Genomic DNA, 26,890 nt, shown 5'->3' with positions numbered 1-26,890 from the left:
AATCCCTTTCCTTTTATGAAGTGAAAGCTAGTTTTTTGCAATTCATGTTTATTTTATGTAGTTGAGTATCTTACTTTTTTTTTCTGTTCACTTCTAAATGAACTGATAGACTGTAGTTGGCCATTCCAAAAGTTGGGTGATCTTAATGAAAAAACTGTTTAAGAGGGTAATGTAGTTCATCTCTCTGCATTAGCGGCTTATTTGATTTTGTTCTGCTGTAGCCAAGATGCTATTAAACACAGCATTCATATAACATTAGTGATAGAGTCAATTGGAAGAACAGAAAGATAAATAGTTATGGTGATAATAGCACGGTTTTTAAGCATTAAAAGATGAAATATTCACTGCTTTTTTAAAAAATAAAGATATGATTGATAATTCCATGCCTGCAGCTATCATAATTTTGAGAGAGGAAGAAAAACCTTATGATAAAAATACTTCCTTTTAACAGGGGTGCTTTTGGATTAATTACTAGTTATGTTTTATTTATGTTTTGATGCCTTTCTGAGTTTCCTTAAAGTTAATGGAAGACAAATGTGAAGGTTTTTTTTTTTTTAATTTCATCATTGCTGCTGCTAAACTATGCTTTATGTCTGTGTATAATCATAGTGATGTCCAAATCTATGTGCCTGTAGACCAAGATAAGCACCTAAATTTGAGTGTCATGTTGTACATCCTCCACTTAATTTTATTCTACCCTTCAGTCCCTCCATCTTCACTAGTCTCCCACTGAAAGCTACATTTGCCACCAAAGAATACTTTTTCTATATACCTGTGTTCATCCTTCTTTAGGTTATCAACTTATCTTCATGCTGCATTCTTCTGTTCCACATTTTTGTGTGTTCACATCTTCCCATCTGCCCTTTTTCTGCTGAACATAATGTTCACCTTCCTCATAATTTCTTGACTTCTATTTTACCTGCAATTCAGCCAAAATCAGAACTTTGAGATGAGCCATCTTTTACCACATCAGCTGCTAAACTATCACTAGGTAACCATGGGCGGACCCTTTTTTATTCCAGTATAAAACAACCTGTTCTTATTTTAGATTGCCCTACTTTTGAAAGGCTGTGTTTAAAAGTAAGTTCACATAGTGCTGTCATCCTCTGTATAACTCTGAGCCCAGTTTCCAAGCATAAAATTATGTGGGAATAACTTGTTCTTCAAATTCACAGTCTTTAACTCCACAGGAAATATTAAGTCTAGGTAGACATTCATAATGGAATTCAAAGTCTTGTAGGTTTCTGTTCTCTTTGTTGATATTGAAATAAAAATTTTAGTGTCTCATTCTTTTTATCTTTTGTGCTCTTTCTATTCCAAGTCATCAGTTCAATTTCTCTTTCTTTGCATGTTGAACACCCTGTCATTTTTTCCCCTTCATTTTTACTGAAATAGAAAGTTTATTTTCTTATGTCTGTCCATATTTGGGAGACAAATGGATTAGACCTTATCTCTCTGCAAAAGAGTTTGGAGAGGTCTATTCTTTATTGAGTCTGAGTTTGATGGGAGAGGAGCTGATGAAGGGGAGTAGACCTTTATTTCTTTTATAACTCCCTATCCAGTGATCTTGAGAGTGCTGTAGCAATATTGCTTCTGGTAACTGTACTGGAATAAGGCTTTGATTGCTTCCAGGGTTTTTTTAAGTGCTTAAGTACAGTTCTCTGAACATATTTTACTGCTACATTTCATTGCAATATATTTTTGTATTCATACAAAAATACACACATGTATATGTTATTGTATCTACACGTCTGTAATTCTTGAATTATATATTAAATTAGTAATTCTATGCTAATTTCTGAGTTGAACTGAAGAGAGGGTCCTTGATCTGTTTCCCTGTAACAGAAAGGCATAAACTTAACTATCTGGTGCAGTCTTTCAAACCTCTGTTGGTTTAATATGCAAGATGTTTCTTGGCTCTAACTTCCTATAGTATGTGAATCTAGTGAATATATTTCACAGCCTTTGAAATACTTATAATACTAATGTGTTTTTTAAATGCTGCGTGACCACGTATTGACATAGAGTTAATTTATTTTTATCTAGGGGATGTCCCACTTTGGTGCAAGCATTACCAGGTCCTAGTACACAAGTTACTGCTGGGAGCAACCACACAGCTATTCTCTTAATGGATGGCCAGGTTTTCACATTTGGAAGTTTCTCAGTAAGGAAATGTTGCTTGTTTATGGGAATAAGTTAGTAGTTCATGTGTTGTTCAGAGACCTTTCAAGACTGCTGATGCTTGCTCTTACAGAACTGTGCATCACTTCTGCATGTCTTCAGCACTTGTTATGTTTTAAAATGTAGCCTTTAATATTGTTCTGATTAGAAAAGCATAATGCCAGGAATTCTTGGGGTTTTTTAATATTTTAATGAAGATGGTGATTTAAAACAGTGTTATTTTATAAAGTGCACCTGTTTTCTCAAACTCTTACTGTTTCAAGCTTGGTTCTAAGTAATTGTTGCCTATTCTATTACCTGTCTCCATTTGATAGAAAAAAGCGGTTTGGGTTCTTCCATAGAAACAGCAATGAGTTGCAGAAGTTCTGCTTACACTTGAGGGAAGAGGTTATTGCTCAGTACAGCACAGCATAACTCCAGTAGTCTTCTTTCATATCCATGTGGTGTATATTTCCCCATGTCCATGTGGAATCCATTCTTATATTCACTAAACAGGCACTTAAACATTGTTTACTTCCCTCTCTGCCTCCCTGTGTTGGCAAAGATGCCCCTTGTAGCGTTTAAGTACTGAGCTATTTTTACATGCTTAAAAACTACTTACTGCCTGACACAACAGAAGAGAAATTTCAACTTTTGAAATCTTTTTACAAAAAAATGAAATTAAAAAGTGAAGACTGAAATTTTGAAAGTAGAAAGTCATGTCCTGAATTGAAAATGAGTAACATTTTGTTGTTTTTCAGACTTTAGGCAAAAGCTTTTATGTCTGTGCTCCCATCAAAACTGACATGTAAACATGTAAAGGTTTAAGCTTTGCTGTCTTGCAGTGAAATTTGGCCCTTGAAAAACCAAGTTCACTCTCAGAAATGGGGTGTAAATGCTTGTCAGTTGACTGAGGGTTTTTTCCCCTTTCTCTAAAAGAAAACAATTAAGTTTAGACCATATTTAGGCCACTTGATTTTTGTGTCTGCTTTTAGTATTGTGGTACTAGAAAGTTTGCTGAAAGCTTCATAAAATCAAGACAAAATCAAAACAAAGCATGTTACTTGAAAATGTCTTCACCATGTTTACTTACTTATGTTGTTATGAAGAAAGATGAGTAATGCGCCTATACAGATGACATTTGCTGTATCTATTTTTCTTTTCTCTAATAATTTTAACTTCTTTTGCATGCAGTGCATTTTCTGTGCCTGAGGGAGGTAGATGGAGCATGAGCAGGTTTCTGGCAGCAGTTCTTTCTGCATACTGAGGTGCAGTATATGAACTGTTGGTCCATCTCAGTAACTAGTTGTAGATAGAGGTTAAGCCCTAGATCTCCAGATAAGTGTTCATGAACATGTGCAGCAGTGCTTGCTGAGGCACTGTTTTTAGCTCAAGTTTGATGAGCTAATTGATTTCTAGGTACTTTTAAGAGGTATTTGCTGTATGAATCTTAGTCCATATAAGTTCAGAATTGAATGGAACTTGGATGGTCTAGCTGAATATAAATTTTTTTTCTTATGAATCTATTCCTTCTTTAGCACTAACATTAATCAGATATTGAACGTTGTACGAAAACAATGCTTTTATATTTGATTTTGAAGATGCAGAGGAGGGTTATCCATCATAGAGAGTTGGAGTTATATTTAACAAAAACTTTACTCAAAAGCCTATCTGAAAAGGGAGGAGTATATCTGTCAGTAACTTATTCCTTGTAGTTAAATGTGTAGCACTTCACTTGGAGCAGCCACTGCATTTTGAAGGCAGTTTTGTGGTAAATTCTCTACCAGCTTAGCAATTTTGTGTGACAGAACTATTGAAGTAATTTATCTATCTTTGACACTAACTGTTACTGTCACTTACTGATTCTTGCATTCTTCCTACAGAAAGGTCAGCTTGGCAGACCAATTCTGGACATGCCCTACTGGAATGCAAAGCCAGCCCCAATGCCTAACATAGGCTCCAAGTATGGGCGCAAAGCCACGTGGATTGGCGCGAGCGGGGACCAGACTTTCCTCCGGATTGACGAAGCTCTCATTAATTCTCATGTGCTTGCTACATCAGAGATCTTTGCAAGCAGGCATATAATAGGCAAGAACGCTTCTCTATTATTTTAAATGCTTATAGAAGTACTGGAGGAGAAAGTGGGTTCAGTTGTGTAAACAATAGAGGAGCAACAAGTCAAAAACATGGATGGAGAGACTGAAAATATTTTTGCCTTCTAGTTCTACTACATATGGTGATCCTTTCTTTAGAAAGGTGTTTTTTATTTAAAATAATAATGTGAAAGTCTAATCTTCACCTGCATTTAAATCTTATCTCTATTTATATTTTTGTTGTAGCAGTATATCTGTTCTTCCCTACTGTATAACATGCCACTTTCTGAGCATAAAGCATTAATGAGTGGTGTCTTCATGTTTCCTCTTTTTACTCCCTGATCTAGGTTTGGTACCAGCTTCAATATCAGAACCTCCTCCTTTTAAATGTCTTCTGATAAACAAAGTAGATGGCAGTTGCAAAACATTCAATGATTCTGAGCAGGAAGATCTTCAAGGTTCTGGTGTGTGTCTGGATCCTGTCTATGATGTTATTTGGAGGCAAGTGTGGATTATAGCTATTAAAACAGTAATATATAAATAATTTTTAAAATATTGTTCAAGGCTGGAGATTTGATTATGCTTATTTTCTCTGTAAATGAAAAACAGTTTTTAGTCTTCCATAAATGTTTTTCACATTTTTGGATGGTTTGTTCAAGTAAGCCCAAAACAAACATGTTCTCTTGTCTGCATTTTTAAAATTTCTTTTTTGCATCATTCTCATTCCAGTCTCATAATACTTTAGGGATTCAAATCTGTTTTGTCTCTGTACTCTTCTAAATCCCTTTCCTCTATCTCCCTAACACTTGACTGAATAACTTCCTTGCCATATTCAGCTGCCTTATGTGTGTGTCTTAAATTGTTGTTCTTCTGTCAGCCATTAGTGGTTAAGACCACTAGAGAAGGGGTGGAGCAATGGTATTCTTTTCAGTTCTGACATTTTGAGAGGTCAAAGTAAAGGTGTTTATTTAGATGGCTTAGACATTCAGACCAATTGTATTTATTTCAGTCTTTGAAGTGTAGTCTTTGAGCAAGTGGAGATAATAAGCCTTTGTTCCAACACAGAATCATAACATTCAATTCTTCTATAACAATTTAAAAGGTATATTAACTAGGATTTATAGAGAAATCTGAACTTCCATCTGAGTTTGTGAGCTTGATGATATTTAAATTGCTTGAAGACAAAACAAGTTTGAGTGATGCAGGGAACCAGCTAGCCAACATTCGTCTGGAAGAGATGATATCTCATAGGATCATGTCTTTAAAAGCTACTTGTGCCCTACTTTGGATGTCTTCATCCAGAATTGAGATTCAAGAACTTAACAGCCAATTAAAATTGAAGCATGTGTTTGCCAGGCACATTCCTTTATGACATAGGATTTACCTTGGATGGTTGCAGTTCTGCATTTTGCACATCTGCAGGATTGTTTGATTCTCACTGGTTCAGTTTTTATTTAAATTATGTTGAGATTAGAAATAACAGTAGCACCCACATCCCTTAGGGTTCTGTATTTTCAGCATGTTTAAATCTGCTGAAAGACTCAATTTGGGAACTAAACCAGTTATCAATGGCCATGGGAATGCAGCAAGTGTCAGGGGAGGCAAGATAATGATTCTCAACTTGAAGACAATAAAATGGTTATCCAGCTGAAGGAAGTAAAAAGTCACATGTTAGATATTATGGATAAACATGAATTGAGATATTTTACTGTCTTGTAGTACTTTGGGGACTATGGAACTAAATCCAGAGCTTAAATACTTAACTGAAGAGTGGATTTTTTGAGACTGTGCAGATTTATTTCTCTGTTATATCCCATTCTTGTTCAATAGAAAATGCGAAAATAGTCTGAGTAAGAGACATGTTAATAAACATGCCTATTAGTAGTTAAATACTTGGCATATTATTATTTCTGGACATTTTGATTCATGCCTATTTAAGTGATGGATTCAATTTCTTGTACAGAGACAACATTCTGATGATGTGCAGTTTAAGCATTCCTGCAAAGCTTTGTGACTTAATCTCTTAGTAGAAATTCAAGTGGATGTGGAATGTCACATGTGTGTAAATTTGAACATTGATAACTGGTTAAAATCCTGAATATATATGGTGCCCTTTAATATTTTTAGCCAAAACTATTTTGTTGACCTTAAGATTTTTGAAAGTGTAGCAAGTGAAAATTCCTTTTGTGCTTCTTCAGAACACTCCTGTAGACTTCTTACTGTTTTTCCTTTTATGTAGTGGTTTCAAAGATTTCATTTTCTTTTTTCTATGTGTTAATCTATATTATAGAAAGTCTTTGTATTCCCTTGTTTATGCTGCCCTTTTTTTATAATCCCTTAAAAACTCATGAGGCGATGTTACCCATTTAAAAAAGCCCAAACAAAATACGTTGGATTCCTCAAGATTTTTTTCTCTTATTTGAAGGTAAGCCTTTTCCTTTTGCTTGGCATCCTTAAAATTTTTCAGCACATCTGCCATTCTGTTTAGTACTTAGCTAGTTACTTCACACTTCTTAATAGATAATGCTGTTTTAGCAGTTGTTAGTTTTGAGAAATATCTTAATATTTTCTGAAATTTCTAAACCCTAATACAACTTTTTGACTTAAGGTATAATAATGTTTTTGTATCCTTTTGTTTGCTGGAGTGTTAAGCTAATCAAGTTTTCTATATTTGTGATAGAGATGCTCAGTTCCAAGAGTTTATACCAGCATGTCTTAAAAATGTAATTGTTGGTAAGGGTTTGTTTTTTTTCAGTAGATGACAGGTTTTGTTCATTCTGTGTTCTCTTGCTCCAGGTTTCGCCCAAATGCCAGGGAACTGTGGAGTTACAACGCAGTAGTTGCCGATTCCAGGCTTCCCTCAGCTCCAGACATGCAATCCCGGTGTAGTATTCTGAGTCCAGAACTCGCTCTGCCAACAGGTTCCAAAGCTCTAACCACCAGATCTCATGCAGCTTTGCATATTTTAGGTATATATTTATAGTTCATGAGTCAGAACCTTAGACAAAATAAAGTAACATAGCTTAATGTAGAAACAAATAGTAATCTAAAAACTTCCTGACTTTTTTAGTTAAAATTTCACTTTGTAGCCTTTCACCATTTGTTTTAACTTTTATAATTTGGCTAATGTAGTTATCTTCTGCCATTTTTATGATGTTCGAGGATTTTAGAGTTCTGGTCAAACTTGTTAGATGTCTACATAATAAAGGAGGAGACCTTCCTTGAGGATCTTTTTGGAAAGTCCGCAGAATAAAGTCAGTACTCTTAACCCGGAATCTCAAAGAACTCAAACCTGGAAAAAGTGATCTTCAATAAGTTATTTTAAAGTAAATGCAGTATATAATATCTTTGCAGTTTTGTATACAGAGTCACTAAGGGAAATGTTATTTCCTTTTGTAGTTTTTTGTATTCTAAAAATGCAACACGTAAGTACACTGTGTTCATGTATAAACTGGCCATGTGCAACATACCCAGTTATTTTTACTCATTTGTCCACTGATTATGATAAGTCATCTGTTCCTTGACCTGCTCACTTCATTGTGTGCTAGAGATGTGGTAACTTTCAACTTGAACAGCACTTTTTTTGTGTCTGTGTCAAAGTAAGGCGTGTTAGTACTTATGTGTATGAAACAAAACACCTTTGTGAAGACTTTCAAATCTGATCGTAATTCAGTTCCTACTTTAACTCTTTTTGGGTAATATTTTAAGTGCAAAAAGGAAAAAAAGGTTACTGGCAATTTATTTGCCATTAGGAAAGTTTCAGAATAGTTTTAATCACATTTGTTTGTTGTTCTGGATAATAAATGAAGTTTATGTTCATTACCAAGCCTTGAGATTCTGCAGCAGTGACCCATAACTAAATCAAAAGTATAAAGCTACTTGTTAGCATATGTGTGGTGTAGGGACAAAACAGATTGCTTTGATTTTCTTGACTAGTATTCATTTCTATTTCAATTATTATAATCAACAGTGAGATTTGAGTTCTTTTTGGTTTTGCTTTCTTTTAGGTTGCCTTGATACTTTGGCTGCTATGCAGGACTTAAAAATGGGTGTTGCAAATACAGAAGAAGAGACTCAAGCAGTAATGAAAGTTTATTCTAAAGAAGACTATAGTGTTGTTAACAGATTTGAAAGTATGTACACGCTAAAATTTCATAGCACATGCTGATGAGGTTGCAGAACAACAGACTAAGATTAACTATATTTTTGTTGGGGTTTGTTTCTGCAGGTCATGGAGGAGGCTGGGGTTATTCAGCCCACTCAGTAGAAGCTATCCGTTTCTGTGCTGACACAGATATATTGCTTGGTGGTCTTGGTCTTTTTGGTGGTAGAGGTGAATACACTGCTAAAATAAAGGTAGGAGGTTTGGTTTTATTTTAAGCAATATTGTGTCTCAAAATCACAACTTTCAGTAATGCTGTCCAAAACCATGATTAGTTTTATTTCTTGATTCATGAGTGGTTTACTGTATGTGGAAAGCATTATGCAGGCACAGTGGATGAAGTAGAGAGCTGAGAATTACCATTCTTACTTTTCATGAAATTGGCCCATTCTTACCTTCATTAAATGCTGTGCCATCCTAGAGATATCTTGGGCAGTTATTTTAGAGTCTGAATGGTTCTGTGATATATTTACACAAAGCTCCAAGGTCCACCAGCAGAAGATTGGTGTAGTGGGCTTCCAGTTAAAATCACATGCTGTGTGATGCATGAGGAGCTGTTCTGAAAAACAGAAAAAGAGTACTTTATCAGGAGCCATTGCTTTCCACTTTCCATGCCATCTCTTTCTCATACTGCTCTATGGATAGCTTCTGGGCTGGGATTCTTCAACTGAGAGAAACTGGCAGCAAATACAATTAACTCTGTGCCAAATATAGGCATGATTATGGGTGGAGCATGTGTGCTGATTGTTTTAAAATAAATAAATCTGGCGAAATAAATAAATCTGGCTAAATAAACCTCACAGAAACACACACTGGTGTAAGACCTCTAGTTTTGGATGACTGTTCTCTGCTCCTATGCTTTAAAAGGATTTTGGTGAAAGATAAAGTTATATCTGAGATTTCTGTTAGATGTTTGTGTATTCAGAACATGTTATTGTTGTTACTTATCATTTAGTGGAATAATGAATTTTCTCCCTCTGTTTTCAGATGCATAGGTATTGAGGTTTATTCTAGGGAAATGGATGACACGCTTAGCAGTAACATTTGTCTAAGCCAACAGAAAATAAGTAGTTGCACTTTATTCTAGTTTAACATAATGACTGAGAATTGCAAATAACTAAGTACAGCCAAGAAACTTAATGTTAATCACACCTTTTAAATACCAGAGGTAATAACGTTACGATAATACTCTAACATTATATTTTCAGTTTGTTTAGGATTAGCTTACAGCCACGATAAGAACTGCTAGTCCTGCCAGAAATAAGATGTAGGTGTTTGCAGGAGAAGTCATAGACATGTATTGTGGTCCATTTTCAAAATCATCAAACGGTAGAAATTATTTGTAAGTAAGAAAACAAAGTTCTCTTAGGTGTCATTTTTTGTCCCAGTCACCAGCTGTTTGTAACACTATCAACTGTCTCTGCTGAACTGTCAAGCTGGCCCTTTCCAGAGAAGCTGAGTATATCTTAAGGTCATACAGTGCATTTCAGTTGGTGATGGAAAACCTGCAACTTCTGCCCAACTTTGCCTTTTTAGATGCTCTGCTTTTGTCTTGTTTGCAAGATTTAGGGAGTTTCTCCACTTAAAAATGTATCTGGACATAGGGCTGGGAGGTCAGTGTCAATTACTGTTTCCTAACCGCTAATGTCTGACTTCCGAATGCGGTTTTGCCTATCAGTGATATTTAGTAGTAGTTATTTTTGGGAAATACAATTTCCCAGAATGCCAGACAAGAAAAAGTGGTGTTAGGAGGTTGCCAACACCTAAGACATAATTTTACCTTTTTTCTTACTTCACCAGTTGTTTGAATTGGGTCCAGATGGGGGAGACCATGAGACAGATGGAGACCTCCTTGCTGAGACAGATGTTTTAGCATATGACTGTGCTGCCAGGTAAGATATTTAGCTTGCCTACTTACACCTGATTCTTGATCTTTATTTTTACTTCCCTATACACATTTTAGTATCACTTTAAATATCAACAGAGATAGTCTACATCATTAAAATTTTGTAGCAAGTGATGTAAAACACTTGATGTGTGTAGGGAAATAGTAAAACACCAAATATGTCGCCAAGCCATTAAGGTATTTAAATTAAAAGAAGAAAAATAATCAAATTCTTGCTCTTTTATAAATCCAAGTCAAATCCCATCTTCCTGTGTTGAGACCATAAGCAAAATATTGCAGCAGTTCTTTTGTGCATATGGTTTGGTTTAGCTATGTTGTAGCTGCTTTTTCATTCTCTGTAATGAAGTAATTTACATTTCAAATGATAGGTGATTAATTCTTTCAGGTTTAAATCTTATATATCAATCCCCTAAATATATATCCTGTTAATTTCTTTAATGCTTATTGTAATTACTAAGAATTTATGTACAAGTTCTTGTCATTTGCAAACATTTTCTGAAATCAGTATTATATAGTACTTTATAATTAGTACTTTGCTTGCAGTATTGTATATTAGATGTAATTGGTTTTATTTAAGTTAATTGACTTAAACTTATTTTAAAATTAATTTAACTTAATGTCTTCTTACTCTGTTCAGCATTGATACGATTGTTCACAGTTCAAGACCAAGCACAACTCAGGCATTTGTAGGTCCTTCTGAATTATTTTTTAATTACTACAATATTTTTAGATTAAAGTTCTTAGATTAAAAGCTTTTGAGTTTTGAATTTAAATAGATACAGCTTAATCCATTGTTTCTCAATTTCTTTTTATAATTAGAGTGTAATTTGTTAAAAGTGAATATAAAAATAATTAACAGCTGACATTTTCCAAAATTTGCTTCTCCCAGAGAGAAATATGCAATGATGTTTGATGAGCCAGTACTCCTGCAAGCTGGCTGGTGGTATGTAGCCTGGGCAAGAGTGTCAGGACCTAGCAGTGATTGTGGATCTCATGGACAGGCCTCTATTACTACAGATGATGGGTATATTTTTTTCTATATTTGTATTGAGAAAGAAGAGCTCTAATATGACTTGACTAATAACTAGATTATTTCTCTTTCAGTGTTGTATTTCAGTTTAAAAGTTCCAAGAAATCAAATAATGGTACGGATGTGAATGCAGGGCAGATTCCACAATTACTATACAGGTAATACTTTAGCCTCTGGAACAGTTTACTGACATGTTTTCTTTTAATAGAAATATTAAATTCATTATAACTGTGTTTCATGAAAATATTACTGTATTAAGCGAAGGAAATCAGTATCTGAAAAATGTAGGGAAAACTTAGTGCCTTTGAGAAAAGTAATGAAATTATACCCACGTTCACTTCCTTGCTGTTTTTCTTGCAGTCATGCTGCATGAGTCTTGAGATTTTCATTTACATCCATAGAATCTCACAATAACATTAATAATATTTTTTGCTAGTTGGGAAGTGCTCTATTTGGTCTCCCTCAGTTTAGGAACTGTATACGCTTAGACAGATGATGTTAATGTAACAAAGCCAAAATCAACCATGAACTGTGCTTTACAAAAAGCTACCATAAACTTTGATAAATGTTATGTGTTTTAATAATCTGGAACTCTTTCACTGTGTTGTGTAAAATATACAGATGTCCTCAGATAGATGCATGACATGCATTTTATATATTTTTGTATATATGATTCCCCTGGCTTCCACACTGATTCTGAAGGTTAGAATTCTTTGATACCAGTTCTCTTGTCCTTTCTAAGAATGTCATTTTCAAGGTTCCTCTGCAGAACAGCTCACTTCTGCCATTAAGCTTTCTGTCCATAGATGCCCTGTCCTTCGAGGTGAAGGTTTCATTTTGATGTATATGAAGTCCTGGCATGACAAATTTATCATTTAGGTGATTTCTGTAGAGAGATGGCTCTAGCCAAAAGGAAAACAAGCCTTGAGACCTCTGAAGACCAATGGGTGGCACAAAAAGGGAAGATGCTGCAGTGATAGATGCTATCTGTATTTTTAACCTCCTCATACATTTTCCTTTCACAAAACTGGTGTTCTTTTAAGGAGCAACATTTCTAGTCTTGGTGTCATCTGATGAAATACAGTAGATATTAGTAATAATTCCATGTAATTAAATCTACCTCATGTTTAGTTGTCACAGTACTGCCAATTGGAGAGAATTCAAGATACTTGGTTGCTGGTCTAGAATGATTAGGAAACTGCAAAAAGTTATGTTGAAACGGAACTTTCACTTTGGTTCTTTTCCCCACTTGAACAATAAAAGCACTAAAAACTACAAAAAGTAAAAAACCAAAACAAAACACCAAATCCAACCCAAAACTCTAATAAAGTAAAGTAAAAACTGAAGATTTCAAGTAAGTTCTAAAATTGTTCTTCCAGGTTGCCAACAAGTGATGGCAGTGCATCCAAAGGAAAACAGCAAACCAGTGAACCTGTACATATTTTAAAGAGATCTTTTGCCAGAACTGTCTCTGTGGTGAGTACTATTGAGAATCTTCTGTGTTTCCTGCAGGTTCATACATGGTTAGGAAACTGAAAGATGTAGATGTGGAAATAATGGTGATTTTGTGCTTTCTCAAGCAGAAGTTAGGTACACTGATAAGAATATTTTAATTTTTTACTTTTTCTAAAGATTTCACTTTGGTGTTCAACACCAAATACTTTTGTTTTCTGAGGTACAACTTTGTGAAATTACTGACCACATACAATAAAAATGGTAGAAACAAAGCTTTTTACATCCTCAGATTTTTTGTGAACTACCATGTGCTTCTGTTTAGCTTTCAAGTACTGTAAATGTCATATATAGTGTCCATGGTCCTGCTGATCATAACTGATTAAAAACAAAATTAACACAGCCCTGATAATACTTTATGACAAAAATGTATTATGTCAAAAGTCAGTGTTGCACACTTCTGTAGATAAGCAAATAAAGTTTACTGAAAAATCTCCATTACAGGTGAATACATTTTTTTCTTAAATAACGAGGGGCTTCCACACATAATATTGTAATAAAGCTTATAGATAGGTTTTGTTATGGTATTGCAGTGAAGTGTCCCCTGCATTCTCACTGGTTTTTCTTTTTTAATATTCTCAAGCAAATTGGGATTTGTGTGTTGCATGGTAGATGTGTATAGACATAAATAAAGATGCTGTCTGATTCAGGTAAGCATAAAGATGCTATTTGCCTTTTGTCTAACACTGATGCAGAACTGTCATTTTTTGGTTTTTAACACTAAATCTGTCTTGGTATCTATCCTTCATACCCTGAAATAGGAATGCTTTGAGTCTTTGCTGAGCATTCTTCACTGGAGCTGGACAACACTGGTGCTGGGAGTTGAAGAACTTCGTGGGCTGAAGGGTTTCCAATACACTGCTACTCTTCTGGATTTGGAAAGGTTACGTTTTGTGGGCACTTGCTGCCTGAGATTGCTGAGGGTCTACACCTGTGAAATATACCCAATATCAGGTATTCCTCTCAGTTTCATATTTATTAGCAAATAATCTACAGGAAATTTATGGTTTGATCTAAGTAGTCATGTAGAATATGATTTAAAATAGATTTGCTCACACAGATGGTGTTATTGGAGCATTAAAAGATTTGTTGTCAGAAACAAGAAATTTTCAATGGTCTGCATAACTAAGTATTCTAGTACCACATGTTTGCACTGTAACATGTGTTGTATTTTAAAGTTAATTTCCTGGGTGATTTGTCAGTTGAGCTGTTTCGGACAGTTTGTATCTTCTTTTTTCCATTTCTGTACATAGTGCTTGCTGTGGCAGTGAGCATATTGGGAATTTGAAAGATTGTGTGTTTTTCATGCCTGTACTTTAACAGTGCTCAGTAAAGTGCAGTATATAGTGTAAAAGATCAGAAAAGTGGGAGTTTTTAATGGTCAGGTTTCTTTGATAGAGTTTAACACCCTCTCACTGTTTTACTTTTAGAATTAACTTCTCTGAATGTAGATTCAACAATGTTGCTGAAATTCCCCGTTTTTCTATTTGCATGTTAAGTGTGCATTCTAACATGAAAATATTTCATTATTGTGCAATTAATGCTTCTGTTTGTGTAATCTTCTAGCTACAGCTAAGGCAGTTGTAGAAGAAACCAGCAAACTAGCAGATTGCATTGGAAAAACTAGGACCTTGCTGAGAAAAATTTTATCTGAAGGAGTTGACCATTGCATGGTGAAGCTGGACAATGATCCACAAGGATATCTTAGTCAGCCTCTCAGTCTGTTAGAAGCTGTTCTTCAGGAATGCCATAATACATTTACAGCTTGCTTCCATTCATTCTATCCAACACCAGCTCTCCAGTGGGCATGTCTTTGTGACTTGCTGAACTGTTTGGACCAGGTACATTAAAATGGCACAAGTAAATCTAACAGCTTAGCTTGTCCTTTTGCTCAAATTGAAGCCAAGTAATACGTAAAGCCGTTACTAATTTTTTGCATTTATCCTGATTTGCAACTTGAGTTCTGTTGTGTTTTCGATTGTTTTTTTAATGATTGGGTATTGGATTTGTTTCTGGTTTGTTTTGTTTGTTTGGGGTGTTCTCTAAATGTAGTTCAATAAGAGCCTAGAAACTTTGTCTTCTTTAGCTTTTAAGATTCTCTGTGGGACAGTGAAGAAAATTTGTCAGCACCTACTTTTTCAATGTTGAGGCCATGCCTTTATATGTGCTTACTCTTGCTGCATGTTGCCTAAAAGCATCCATGTAGTATTATTTTTTATCACTAATAATTGAGTAATTCCTCATTATTAAACACTACAACAGTGCTCTGATCCAGCCAAGTACATGAGAAGCAGCTGGAAATACTATTCTGTAATCAACAACTTTCTTCTTTTGCTTATTGTGAATGACCATCTCACATCTAAACAGTATAGTTGGTTGCTTGCATTGCTTGTGGTGAGCTGTAAACAGTTTGCTGCTTTGCATGAAGATTCATTTAGCATATACAATTTCAAGGAAGAATCTGATCTTTAATGTATTACTCTAAGTCGTTTAATTATAATTGTTAATATAAGAAAAGCCTTGTCTTCAAAGGATACCAAAATTTTAAAAGTAATATTATATGGGTTTATTTTAAAGCATGCCAACCAATAAATTTTAATTACTCCAGTTTTGAAGAATTCAAGCTTATGAGGGAAGGTAATATAAATTCATAGAAAAGCTTTCTCTAAATTATTTTTGTTAATTACAGTAAAGCTGGAAAGTTCCTTTCTTAGTAGTTTCTCTGTTGTTTCAGTGCTCTGGTGCCATTCTGTTAATTTCTTTTCTGTGTTTAGGATATCCAGGAAGCAAACTTCAAGACCTCCAGCAGTCGGCTCCTTGCAGCTGTGATGTCTGCCCTGTGCCACACGTCGGTGAAGCTGACCTCCATCTTTCCCATCGCCTACGACGGAGAGGCCTTGCTGCGCTCCATGGTTAAACAAGTCAGCACCGAGAACGACTCTGCCCTGGCCCATCGCTTCCCTCTTCTGGTTGCACACATGGAAAAGCTCAGTCAGGTGAGGATGTGTTCTAAAAATCTAATGGTTTATTTTACTTTGCAACAGAAAGCTGTTACATACTCCTACACGTTTTTGCTCGATAAAAATGTACATTAATTTTCCTAAGTGTTTTCTTTCTAAAGGCTTAGTTCAGAAACTTATTATTTTGTACAATTTTCAACTTTTTGTCTGACATATTCCAACTGTTTCTTCTTTGGAGAATGTCTAAGCAGAATGGTTCTTATCTTAGACTATTAAACTGGAAGAAATATCCTTTGGAGTAGTATTCTGTTGCATAGTGTTTCTGCAGCAATTTTTTCATGTGATCACAACGAGGAACATCTGGATAGATTTGATGTTTTGAGGAAGACAACCTTAGTTATAAAAAGTCAGGTCCCAAACTGGAGTTTTTAAGGGGGTCAGTAAAGGAATCCAAGTTCATGCTGTTCTAGCAAAGGATATTAAACAATTTCCTAATCAAGGGCTCTTTAGTGCTGTATTGTTGTAGTTCTGATATTTTAGATTTGATTTACAGGAATGAGAAATAAGATAGAAGATAAATAATAAAATAAAAGATAATAATTATGGAAGTGGGACTACTAAACAGTATTCTTCAATTTGGCTGACAACAGGGTATGGAATTATGAATTGTGCAAGAAAGGTAAATAAAGGATAGTTGTAGAATCTACCATTCCCAGAAATTTAGAGCAAAAGATAAGGTCAGAAGTTATCTACTCTTCATAAAATACACAGTTAAGCTGGGGTACGTACTCCTGTAGGCCATTATTGTGGTAAAAGCTTTAATGGACTTGGCAAGGACCTGTACAAATTAATGAAGGGAAAAAACAACAGACACTACTAAGTGCAAATACAATATTTGTGTCTTGGATACAGCAGCCTCCTGACTGTAAAAGATGGAAAAGTGTTCTGTACAGGTTTGCTTTGCCTGATTATCTTCCATATTTGTTCACTACTTGGATTTTTTTTTTTGGCATATAAAGAGGTGAGAAAGATAAACCTTGGATTTTCATCTGTTGAGCTGATTTTATTTTTCTTGTTGAAAGCAGGGGATGTCACTGCTAGGCAGACAACACAATAGATGCCTAAGCTTAGATTAGTTTCATGGACTTCATTCGGCAAGGAAAAACTGTTCATAATCATCCCACCTCTGGTTTTGTCTTACCTCTTTGCATAGAAGATTCTTTTTGCTAGCACCAAAACAATAAAGCTTCTAAGTCTCTTGTTTAGACACTGCAGAAGAAAATGAACAGTTTCAAAGGTAACATATATCCACTGTGTTTTAATGTGTGCTTTTAAAGCCCATAGGTTTTATGGCTATACAGTATATAAAGAAGAGACATCTCCTAGAAAGGACATCTGTATCTGGTGTCTTTCCAATGTAATAAAAGACTTGTCACTACCTCATACAGGAAATTAAGGACATCAATCAGTTCTTTTGACAAAGGAATGCATGATAACTTGGGGTATTTTAATTTTTTTTCCACCTTCTAGACATTTCTAATCTTCATGAAGTCACAGATATTGCAATTACCTAATACTCATAATATGTGAAAGTTTGTGTTTTGTTTTTTTTAATAACCATGTCATTTGTCATTGTTTTTGCTTACACTGCAGAGTGAAGAAAATGTTTCAGGGATGACAAGCTTTCGGGAAGTGCTGGAAAAGATGTTGGTCATTGTTGTTTTACCAGTACGGAACAGCCTCAGAAGAGAAAATGAACTTTTCTCTTCACATCTGGTTTCAAATACCTGTGGGTTGCTTGCTAGTATTGTGAGTGAGCTTACAGCATCAGCATTAGGATCTGAGGTAAAGCTGCTCTAAAACAATTTTAGAAATCTTTCAGGACAAACATACTACAAATGTGATAGAGGCTGGATGGGTATTTTATAGGTGTGTAGATCTTTTAGAGATTGTGGAATTCTCTGTTTTAAGTAGTGCTGATGTTTTGCATAGATTTAAAAGCATATACTCACTATATTAGAGAAGTACTGTTGATAATTAGCTGCTTCATTAGTGCTGAAGAATACTGCAAATTGTTTTTAAAAGGCACATTTTTTGAGTACTTTGCTTTTTGCCTGCATATTTGTGTAGATATACAGTCCTTTCAGGAGGCTATAACTTCATTAAGTGACAGAAAAGTATTTGACTTTGTTAAAGGCACATCACTGTCTCTATGCTATCCACAGGCTTTTCTCACAGAAAGAATCAAACTTTTTAAAACATCTTGATTCAAGGTGTTTTTACCATTATGTAACATCTGTTTCTGCCTTCTCTTAATCTTGACTGTATCTAAGGCAGAAAATACCTTACCTTTACCTAAGGCAGAAATACCTAACCTTTCTTTCAGTACAGCTAATCTCTATTTTTTGCTAATTCATCCATAAAATATATATTTAAATACTTTAAAAAAACGGGTTGGATTTCTGATTTTTCCTAGTTAATTTCTAATAATCAGAAATACTGTCTTTTTTCTTTTTAATCAATATTGACTACAAAGCTAAATAGTGGCATCTTCTGTGGTTTATGAGTTCACTTTTAAATTTTACCCAGTTGAAAAATCTGATAATTCACTTTACTTTGCTTTAATAAAGTTGCCTAAAATTTAGCAGTGGATATTTTCTGACAGCTGTATTTAATTTTCTGCAGGTTGATGGACTGAATTCTCTCCATTCTGTCAAATCCACTCCAAACCGATTCACTAAAACAAGTCAGGGAAGAAGCTGGAATACTGGGAATGGATCCCCTGATGCCATATGTTTCTCTGTTGACAAACCTGGTGTAGTTGTAGTAGGATTTTCTGTTTATGGTGGAGGAGGAATTCATGAGTATGAGTTGGAGGTATTAGTTGATGATGTAAGTACTACTTTTGGGAAAAGAATTTGAACAAAAGTAACCTCAGGGGTTTTCTTAGAGTATGTTTTTTACAAAGTGATATTTTCATATTCATATTCAGTCTAGGCTACCAGTAAAACAGTGCACTGTTAGTAGGATTTTTTGCTTGTTGTGAAGATTTTTGTATTACCACAAGTTTCATACCATATCTAGTAGGGTTCTTATCTTGGTTACTGTTTTGAAGTCTTCCTTTATTACAAGTTATATTTGAAGTATCAGAGGCTTTTCACCTTCTGGAACTAAATATAAATTAGTACCAGTTACCTCTCTGTCAACCATGAATGAAATTAAGAAATGAGGTTATTACCAAAAATTGAAGAAAATGATAATGGCCTCCCAGCATGATCAGACAGTGCCTACAGATGTTTCATGTGCTGTTGATGTACTCTCTTAGAAGCAGCATAAAACTGTGTTCTGGGTTCTTGTAGTGAAGCAAAACTAGTGTTGTTTTGCACACAGTTGTTCACTATAACTAATGATTCTGATCTTTTCCAAAGGACAAGCATAGGTTACTATGGGAAATTAACCTCTGCTCAGTAATTTCCTCTTCAGGGGAAAGGCTTTATTGTTGACTCTGAGCAGGTTTTTCATCTTTTTGTTTGTAATGCCATGTGTAAAAATTTATGCAATGAAACATAAGTTGCACAATTTTGTGTGTCATGTATTTACATTATAAATGTATTACTTTGTTTCTTTGAATCAGAGTGATCATACTGGAGATGCAACTCATTCTCATAGATGGACTTCTTTAGAATTGGTTAAAGGAACTTACACCACAGATGATTCTCCTAGTGACATAGCTGAAATCAGACTTGACAAAGTTGTGCCACTAAAGGTAAATAAAATAAAATCAGATCTGTAGGTTTCATACAACTTCTTTAGATAACAAAATTGAAATGGTCGGTGTAAATTGTTTGAGTTTTTGGATGCACATTCACAAGTTGATCTTGATGTGTGCTTCATAAAGTCTCAACTTCAACCTATAAATGACAAGTTCCAAATCCTTTAGCTAGAAGAAATTAGTTTCCAAGTGCATATGATTTTTATAAGTGCATATGATAGATTATAGTTTTCTAGTCATTTTAGAATATTTTTGAAAATGTAACTTTTTTTGTGCTACTTGATAGTTAATTTTCTTGGATATCTACTTGCTCTTAAAGTAATTAGTAGTAATTTTAAGTTATGGTTCATAATTTGGGAACATGGAACAGCTCTGATTTTGTTTCATGCTGGACCTTTTTTGTTTTATTTCATTTGTAGAGTGCTTTGCGGGACTTTCCAGGCTCTCTAGTATTAATGTAAAATAATAGCTTTCACATACCGTGAAGCCATTAGATATCTGTTTTATACTGCAAGCTATTTTTGCTCTCCTTTCTCAGGAAAACGTGAAGTACGCGGTTCGTCTGCGGAATTACGGCAGCCGGACTGCCAATGGAGATGGGGGAATGACCACGGTGCAGTGCCCGGACGGTGTAACGTTCACGTTCAGTACGTGCAGTCTGAGCAGCAATGGCACCAACCAAACACGAGGGCAGATCCCACAGATCCTTTATTACAGGTTTGTGTGGTGTAATCATCCATTTCTAAGGAAAGTCACCAAAACCATCACAGTGCTATTATACCACATCTGTTTTTAACAAGTGATAGAAATAAATGTGTCCAGATTGTGCTTGTGATGCCTCTTCCAGTCCTGTTTTAGGTTCTCTGTTTTTTTTTTTTTTTCTAATTTGACAAATAACGTGGTTGTTGACTTCTTATGATGTTCATGTTCTACCTTAAAGCTCTAAATGTGAGGAACTCATAAGATGCACTATTTCAATTTCTGTTTTTTCTATACTATAGGAGATACCTGAGAGATTACTCACTGGCATGTTTATCTCTCCAGTTTATTCAGTTCTTCAGTTTCCAAAAATAATTGCATCAGGTAGTGAAGCAAGGTCTATTTATATAGGAACTGCTCTCTTACTTAGTGGTGAAAGGTATAAAAAGAGAAATTGCAATTGCCTGAAGAAAATCAGCTGAAACATCTGATGGTCCTGCAGGGGAGCTTTACTTCAGCCTTTCAGGTTGACAGTAGGAATTCACTTGTGGTAATGCTTTTGCAGAAAGCATTGCTTTTGTGTTTGAGGTGCTTACCCTGATTTGTGTAAAGGCAGGATTTTCAAGTAGTACAGTACAAGGCAGTACAAGGCTGATTACCAGAAGATGGAAGGAATAAAAGGATCAATGAATAATAATTTACTTTTATCTTTCATTGTGTGAGAAGCACCTACATAATAAAAGATGTAGAAAATACAAAAAAGTAATACTACACCAACTGATGTATTTTAGACTAACAAGCACGTGAACATATATTGCTCTTAAAGTCTTAAAGAAGGTAAAATATGAAGAAAGAAAGTGGCCAGCAAAATTATAGCAATAGTATATTTGAAGATATCCATAGCTCTAAACTACCTTAAAACGTAAGATTGTGCTCCAAGATCCAGCTTGTCAATAAAACCAGTAATTACTTATGAAAGAATGGAATTGCAGTGGTGCAGGTCATGATACTTTAATTGATTTAGTCTCCTGGAAACTTGGACTTTATTATGAAGTATCTTAATTGGAAAGCATCATTATGTAAGAAGGATGAAAGACAAATATGGAGAACATCTATTTTCACTCATAGATTGTCTGCTTTTATACAGGCAAAAGAGAAAATTAAAGAGAAATAACAATTTCTTTGATTTCAGAAAAGCAAAGGACATAATTTCAGTAATGGCAACTTCAAGGCATTCTAACAATGGTAAATTAGCATATGAAAAAACCCCACACCAAAGTTCTGTCTTCAGATCAGAGCAGTCTCAGGTTTTTGAGTTTCAACTGATAAAATTCAAAGAGGCTTTTGAAAGAGTAGTGGTACAAGTTGGAACTGTTACAGAATAAATTGTGTTGAAAAAAATTGCACCTGCTGTGCTGTAATCACAATGTCTTTGTAGTTTACATGGACAATCTAAATTTATTTATTGCATGGTTATGGTTATGGACTTAGTTTGAGGACTCGCTGTTTGATGTATAATGATTTGAAGTTTTGATTTGCTTACAGCAAAGAAACAAATGTTCAGTCAACTATTGTAGAGCAGCTTGTAAAAGTCACACTTCATTTTGTTTGTAGGCTGCTCAGATAGCAATAGAAACTGTTTCTTAGGCATATGCAAAGAAAGACCACATACAGAAGTTTAACACAGTTTGATAAGGGGAGAAAAGTTTTGGAGGAATTTGTTGGAAAAGTACTCAGCTGAATTGCACCTACCATCAGCAGCTAAAAAATTCAAATGAAAAAGGCTTGAGGCTGACAGCAAAGCTACAATTCTAGGACACTTTGAAGAAACATAATATTTTTGTATGAGTCATTGGTTCACATGACAGAGAAGGAGAGATATCCTTGTTCACTGAACTGCTCAAAGTAAAATTTCTTCAAGTTCTGAAGTGCTAGTTCTGAAATAATGCACTGGACAAACATATCCCAAAGAAAATGGTATATTTTGTTTTACGTGTTGACTAAGTGATTTTATTTCTCTGTGCCAAGGCTTAATTACTATCATATTGAAGGCTTGAATTAGTTTGTAATTGTCATTTGATAGCTTTGAAAAAGCAAATCAAACCTTATTGAAATGGCTGCATGCTTGATGTTGTTTAAGAGAGCCTAATTTGACATACAGAGTGGATTTAAAAGAAAGAACTGTTTGTTTAGTAAGTCTTGGGTAAGCCCAAGACTGTTTCAAAGACATAATTAATCTTTGAAATAAGAAGGGAGAATATTTGTCTCTTATGAAAATGCAGAAATATCCATTGAGGAAGTTTTACTTGTTTATGTGAAGCATTTAACATTGCTCTGTTTTTACCAAGACAGGGCACTGGCTTTGGAAGAGCATAGCAATTAATTGTGTGGTTTAAAAGGCATCTAGAGAAAAGAAATATTGCAGAAAAATGCTTTCTATACTTTTTGCCAAATGAAGTTCTTGCAAAGGACTAACAGTGACACATTTCCTCCAAAATATCCTCCATGGTTTCTTTGTGGTTTTTTATTGCTTTATCAAAAAATTTTTTGCTTATTCTATGCCAAAAATTAATCAGTAGGGGTTTTATTAATGTAATTTTGTATTTGTGAACTTACTTTAACTTACTCCACTGTCCAGGAGTGAGTATGATGGCGATCTGCAGTCACAGCTGTTGAACAAAGCTAATGAAGAGGACAAAAACTGTAGCAGGGCCCTTTCTGTCGTGAGTGCTGTTGTACGAGCAGCCAAAGACTTGTTGCACAGAGCTCTTGCTGTAGATGGTAAGACTTGAGAAAATTTACTATATTTTTCAAAACTTTACTTTGCTAGCAAGCCAGAAATGTAGAATATGACTTGAATACAAGAGCTGTGATGTTTCTCTTTTGCTTTCCAAAGAATATTTTTCTAACCTTTCATTCCTGTAGGTATCAAACTATGAGTAACTTTTATATCATTGAGTTATGCTTGTGATAGCATAGTCAGATACTTTGTATAAATTTGCTCATCAATTTAGCAAGCATTGTGTTAAAACTGGTAAGATTCTTTATTTCCTAAAGATGTTTTATGTAGTTAGGCAGGTTAGTTGCAGATTTCCTCAGAGTTTTGCAACAGAGGCTGTAATCAGTAGGACTGGTTAATGTAATTAATATATAAGCACTTAAACATCCCTTTGTGAGAAATGTAGATATCAGCCATTGTAGCCAAAATGTTCAGAATATTGCATAGTGCTATAAAACTCATTTTAAAAGTGGGAGGACTGTTGTGCTAACTTTTATACTGTAGAAAATATGAACGCAGCTTTGCAAAATGGCAAAGAATGCAATAAAATAATCCTCTAAGAGAAGGACGTTTTTCAACAAAAAACTATATATAATTATATATTTATCTTGAGTGGACTTGGCAGACTCAGAATTCAGCAGTGCCTAAATAATGAAAACAATTTGAAGTAAAAATAGTCTGGGAAATAGAAGTTTAACTTAGAAGGGGCAAACCAGAAAAATAAGATGTGCTTTGAACCACACCATGTTTATTCATAATACCTCTGTTCTAATTATCCTTTTTTAGCTGAAGACATTCCAGAGTTACTCAGCTCTTCCAGTCTCTTTTCAATGCTGCTTCCCCTCATCATAGCCTACATAGGACCAGTGGCAGCAGCTATTCCCAAGGTATGCTCCTCAAGAGGAATTACTGAAGAAATGTATGCAAGGAAAAGGTTTACTCTGAAAATTTGACCATCTTGATTTCTTACTCTTCTGTGAATTAGTGGTTTATATTTAATGAGTCATGAATTTTCCATGAGTCAAGAATTTAGAAAACATGGAATGACTTTTTTTTAAACTTGAATTGAGAACACGATAACAAAAATACCTTAAGGAAGCAGAGGAATATGAGAGGCTTTACTAGTAGGAAAAGATAAGGAATTAGAAGAATGTAATTTACAACTCACTGATGAACATTGGGGAAATGAAATTTTTTTTGTTATATAAATATTATTTTTACAGTAAAGAGCAGAAGCATTTGCTCATTAAGTTAAGATTATTTCTGTCAAACTTAGCGTTAGAAAGATGTCAGCTATAAATAAAGGAACATTTCTTTCCAGTGCCTGGTCTGGGACACTCTTGACATCTGTTATTAGATCTACAAATGTCAATAATCCTTAGCTAGTATACACTATTACCTTTTATTGCTTTCTCATGAGCTGTAAAATGTTTTCTGACTTCTTTTTCAAGGGGGAGGAAATAGAACTGACCACTTAAAATCTAGCAGACATGTCATGAAAGACAGTGTCAGAATTTAGTTACCTTGTTTTTTCATGGAGCTGAGATTTGAAATAACCAAGTGTTTTGCTGTAGAAGCGTTCATCTGCTTAGAAAATGTAGTGAAGATCACAGAGAACATAATATTAAAATAAATATTAATATGGTTATAGAGTATAACTGGATTTTGGCTTTAGTATGGTATTTACTTTTGTGAACTTGTGCTTCCCATTTGTTAATGCTCAAGATTTAGTAGAAGCTATTTTAGGGAAGGGATGTCGCAGTTACATGCAGATTCTTGTTTTAGCTTTGGCGGGGCTCCAAGACAAGATTAATGTACTGCTGCTTTTTCTGTTAGGATTGTGTAGATGCAGAATTGCAAAATGATTGAATGAATTGTTACTAGTGATGTTCTGAGAATGTTCAAACAACCACTGAAGAGAAATGGAAGTATTAGAGTACTGTTTTCACCGACTTATAAGACGTTCTAATAACACGTGTGATGTTATGTTACAGGTTGCTGTTGAGGTCTTTGGCCTGGTACAACAGCTGCTTCCTTCTGTGGCAGTTCTGAATCAGAAATACGCCCCTCCAGCTTTTAACCCAAATCAGTCTACAGACAGCACCACTGGAAACCAGCCAGAGCAAGGGCTTTCAGCTTGTACTACCTCCAATCACTATGCTGTTGTTGAAAGTGAGCACCCCTATAAACCTGCCTCTGTTACACACTATAAGGTGAGCACCATCTAAGTGCATGCACATGCTGCTTCTTATAAGCTTTACACATGAGTTTTCTTGAGTCAGCATTTGCTATCTGAAAAATTGTTGCTGTGGATGATAATTAATATTCTCTAATATAGAAGACATATTATATTGCTTTTTTGGACAAAAGTCTATATCAAGTATAGTGGAAAATAGTGAAGTTTTAACCCCCTAATTCAGTTATCTGCTCTAAGTCCCTAAATTTGCATAGTATTAGATTTTTCTGCTGTCATACAGAGTTTCTTGGCTCTAACTGTAGAGGTTGTGAAGTTCAAAGTCTTTATGTATAGAGTATATAATCACATATCAGATTTTCTTACCTAGTGCTTAAACAATGTTTTGTAAGAATGCATAAAGTCAGTTCTAGTCAAATTAACATCCAGAAGTAGCAAAACTATAATCAAGAGCCTGAACAGGACATATTATTATTCTACTATTCCAGTGCTTGTCCTGTGAGACAGCAAGACATCCACTGCAGAAAGTGTAGCTACCATGTGATCATCTTGGTGCAGTAGTGCTTACTTTTGTCCTAAAAGTTTATGGAGCATGTCTAAAGCCTTGAGTTTAGAAGTTACTGCATTTGAATTTCTGTAGCTATATGCTGTTGTACTGCAGGCCACATTCACTAGTGGTATTCAGCTGCTCTGTACTTTTCTGGGATTGCACAAAACAGATGTTCATTATGTTTGTTGAAGTTTGAGTTTGAAAAAGGTATCTGTGTTCAATATGCATAGTAGTCCCTGGTTGTTTTGTTTAATGAACCTGTGCAGAATTCTTGAAAGCAATCACAAATGGTGCCAGTGCAAATACTTAAACAGAATATTAAGTTATAACACAGAGTTCTAATTGTGTAAAGTGCAGAGCATTTCAGGTGTACATAAATTTCAAGGAATAAATTAGGTTAATGTTAATTAAAAGAATAGCAAAACAATTGTGCAGAATTACGTAATTAAATCACTTCTGTAGACTAAATGAGAGTTAAGGCCAAATGGAAATGAAGAAGTAAATGTAAAAAAAAAACCAAAACCAAGAACCCCAAAAGCTGGGACATGATTAACCTATTGCTTTGTTGTAGGTGACTTTTCCTGAATGTGTCAGGTGGATAACAATAGAGTTTGACACTCAGTGTGGCACTGCTCAGTCAGAGGATGTTCTTCGTTTACTAATTCCTGTCAGAATTGCACAGAGCCTGGGATTTGGACCAAAGCATACCTCTGTTCATGAGAACCTTAATTCATGGATAGAACTGAAGAAGTTCTCTGGGTCGTCAGGATGGCCTACCATGGTGTTGGTATTGCCAGGTAATGCATAGATACTGATGTAATTACTGGTAATGTGTGTTACTGCAATAATTAAAGGAAGTTTGATTTTTCTGCAGAATTATTTTGGCAAACAAAGTTAAAGAAGGGTCTTTATCCCAGCTGGCAAGTAAATTATGTCTATAGTAGGTTTCTTGCTTGAAGTATTGATCTGCTTGTTTTTCCCATGGTTTTAATTCACATTTTACATCTAAAGGCTGGGTTTCATATATACTTATGTAAAATAAACACACAAAAAGAGGAGGAATATATTATTAA

The 26,890-nt window shown here is 34.9% G+C and overlaps 1 protein-coding gene across 10 annotated transcripts in view; it reads left to right on the top strand.

Moving 5' to 3' along the window:
* MYCBP2 (MYC binding protein 2) overlaps positions 1 to 26,890 on the top strand; it is a 177,521-nt gene that overhangs the window by 77,062 nt on the left and 73,569 nt on the right. For all 10 annotated transcript variants that reach the window (XM_054272161.1, XM_054272164.1, XM_054272156.1 and 7 more), the window contains 21 exons: positions 2,047 to 2,164; positions 4,044 to 4,248; positions 4,601 to 4,754; positions 7,050 to 7,222; positions 8,261 to 8,386; positions 8,482 to 8,609; positions 10,216 to 10,307; positions 11,211 to 11,345; positions 11,426 to 11,509; positions 12,731 to 12,827; positions 13,625 to 13,817; positions 14,430 to 14,704; positions 15,638 to 15,859; positions 17,477 to 17,668; positions 18,509 to 18,715; positions 19,458 to 19,589; positions 20,134 to 20,312; positions 22,933 to 23,075; positions 23,860 to 23,960; positions 25,068 to 25,286; positions 26,389 to 26,614. In XM_054272161.1, the coding sequence (XP_054128136.1) occupies positions 2,047 to 2,164; positions 4,044 to 4,248; positions 4,601 to 4,754; positions 7,050 to 7,222; positions 8,261 to 8,386; positions 8,482 to 8,609; positions 10,216 to 10,307; positions 11,211 to 11,345; positions 11,426 to 11,509; positions 12,731 to 12,827; positions 13,625 to 13,817; positions 14,430 to 14,704; positions 15,638 to 15,859; positions 17,477 to 17,668; positions 18,509 to 18,715; positions 19,458 to 19,589; positions 20,134 to 20,312; positions 22,933 to 23,075; positions 23,860 to 23,960; positions 25,068 to 25,286; positions 26,389 to 26,614 (3,401 nt within the window). The remainder of the gene's footprint in view (positions 1 to 2,046; positions 2,165 to 4,043; positions 4,249 to 4,600; positions 4,755 to 7,049; positions 7,223 to 8,260; positions 8,387 to 8,481; positions 8,610 to 10,215; positions 10,308 to 11,210; positions 11,346 to 11,425; positions 11,510 to 12,730; positions 12,828 to 13,624; positions 13,818 to 14,429; positions 14,705 to 15,637; positions 15,860 to 17,476; positions 17,669 to 18,508; positions 18,716 to 19,457; positions 19,590 to 20,133; positions 20,313 to 22,932; positions 23,076 to 23,859; positions 23,961 to 25,067; positions 25,287 to 26,388; positions 26,615 to 26,890) is intronic.

This window comes from Melozone crissalis, unplaced genomic scaffold (assembly GCF_028551555.1).
Source record: "Melozone crissalis strain CALT ecotype California unplaced genomic scaffold, PUWL_Pcris_2 ptg000013l_1, whole genome shotgun sequence".
NCBI classification, from domain to species: Eukaryota; Metazoa; Chordata; class Aves; order Passeriformes; family Passerellidae; genus Melozone; species Melozone crissalis.
The sequence above is the reverse complement of the archived record's forward strand: the minus strand, read 5'-3'. Positions and strand labels throughout refer to the sequence as shown.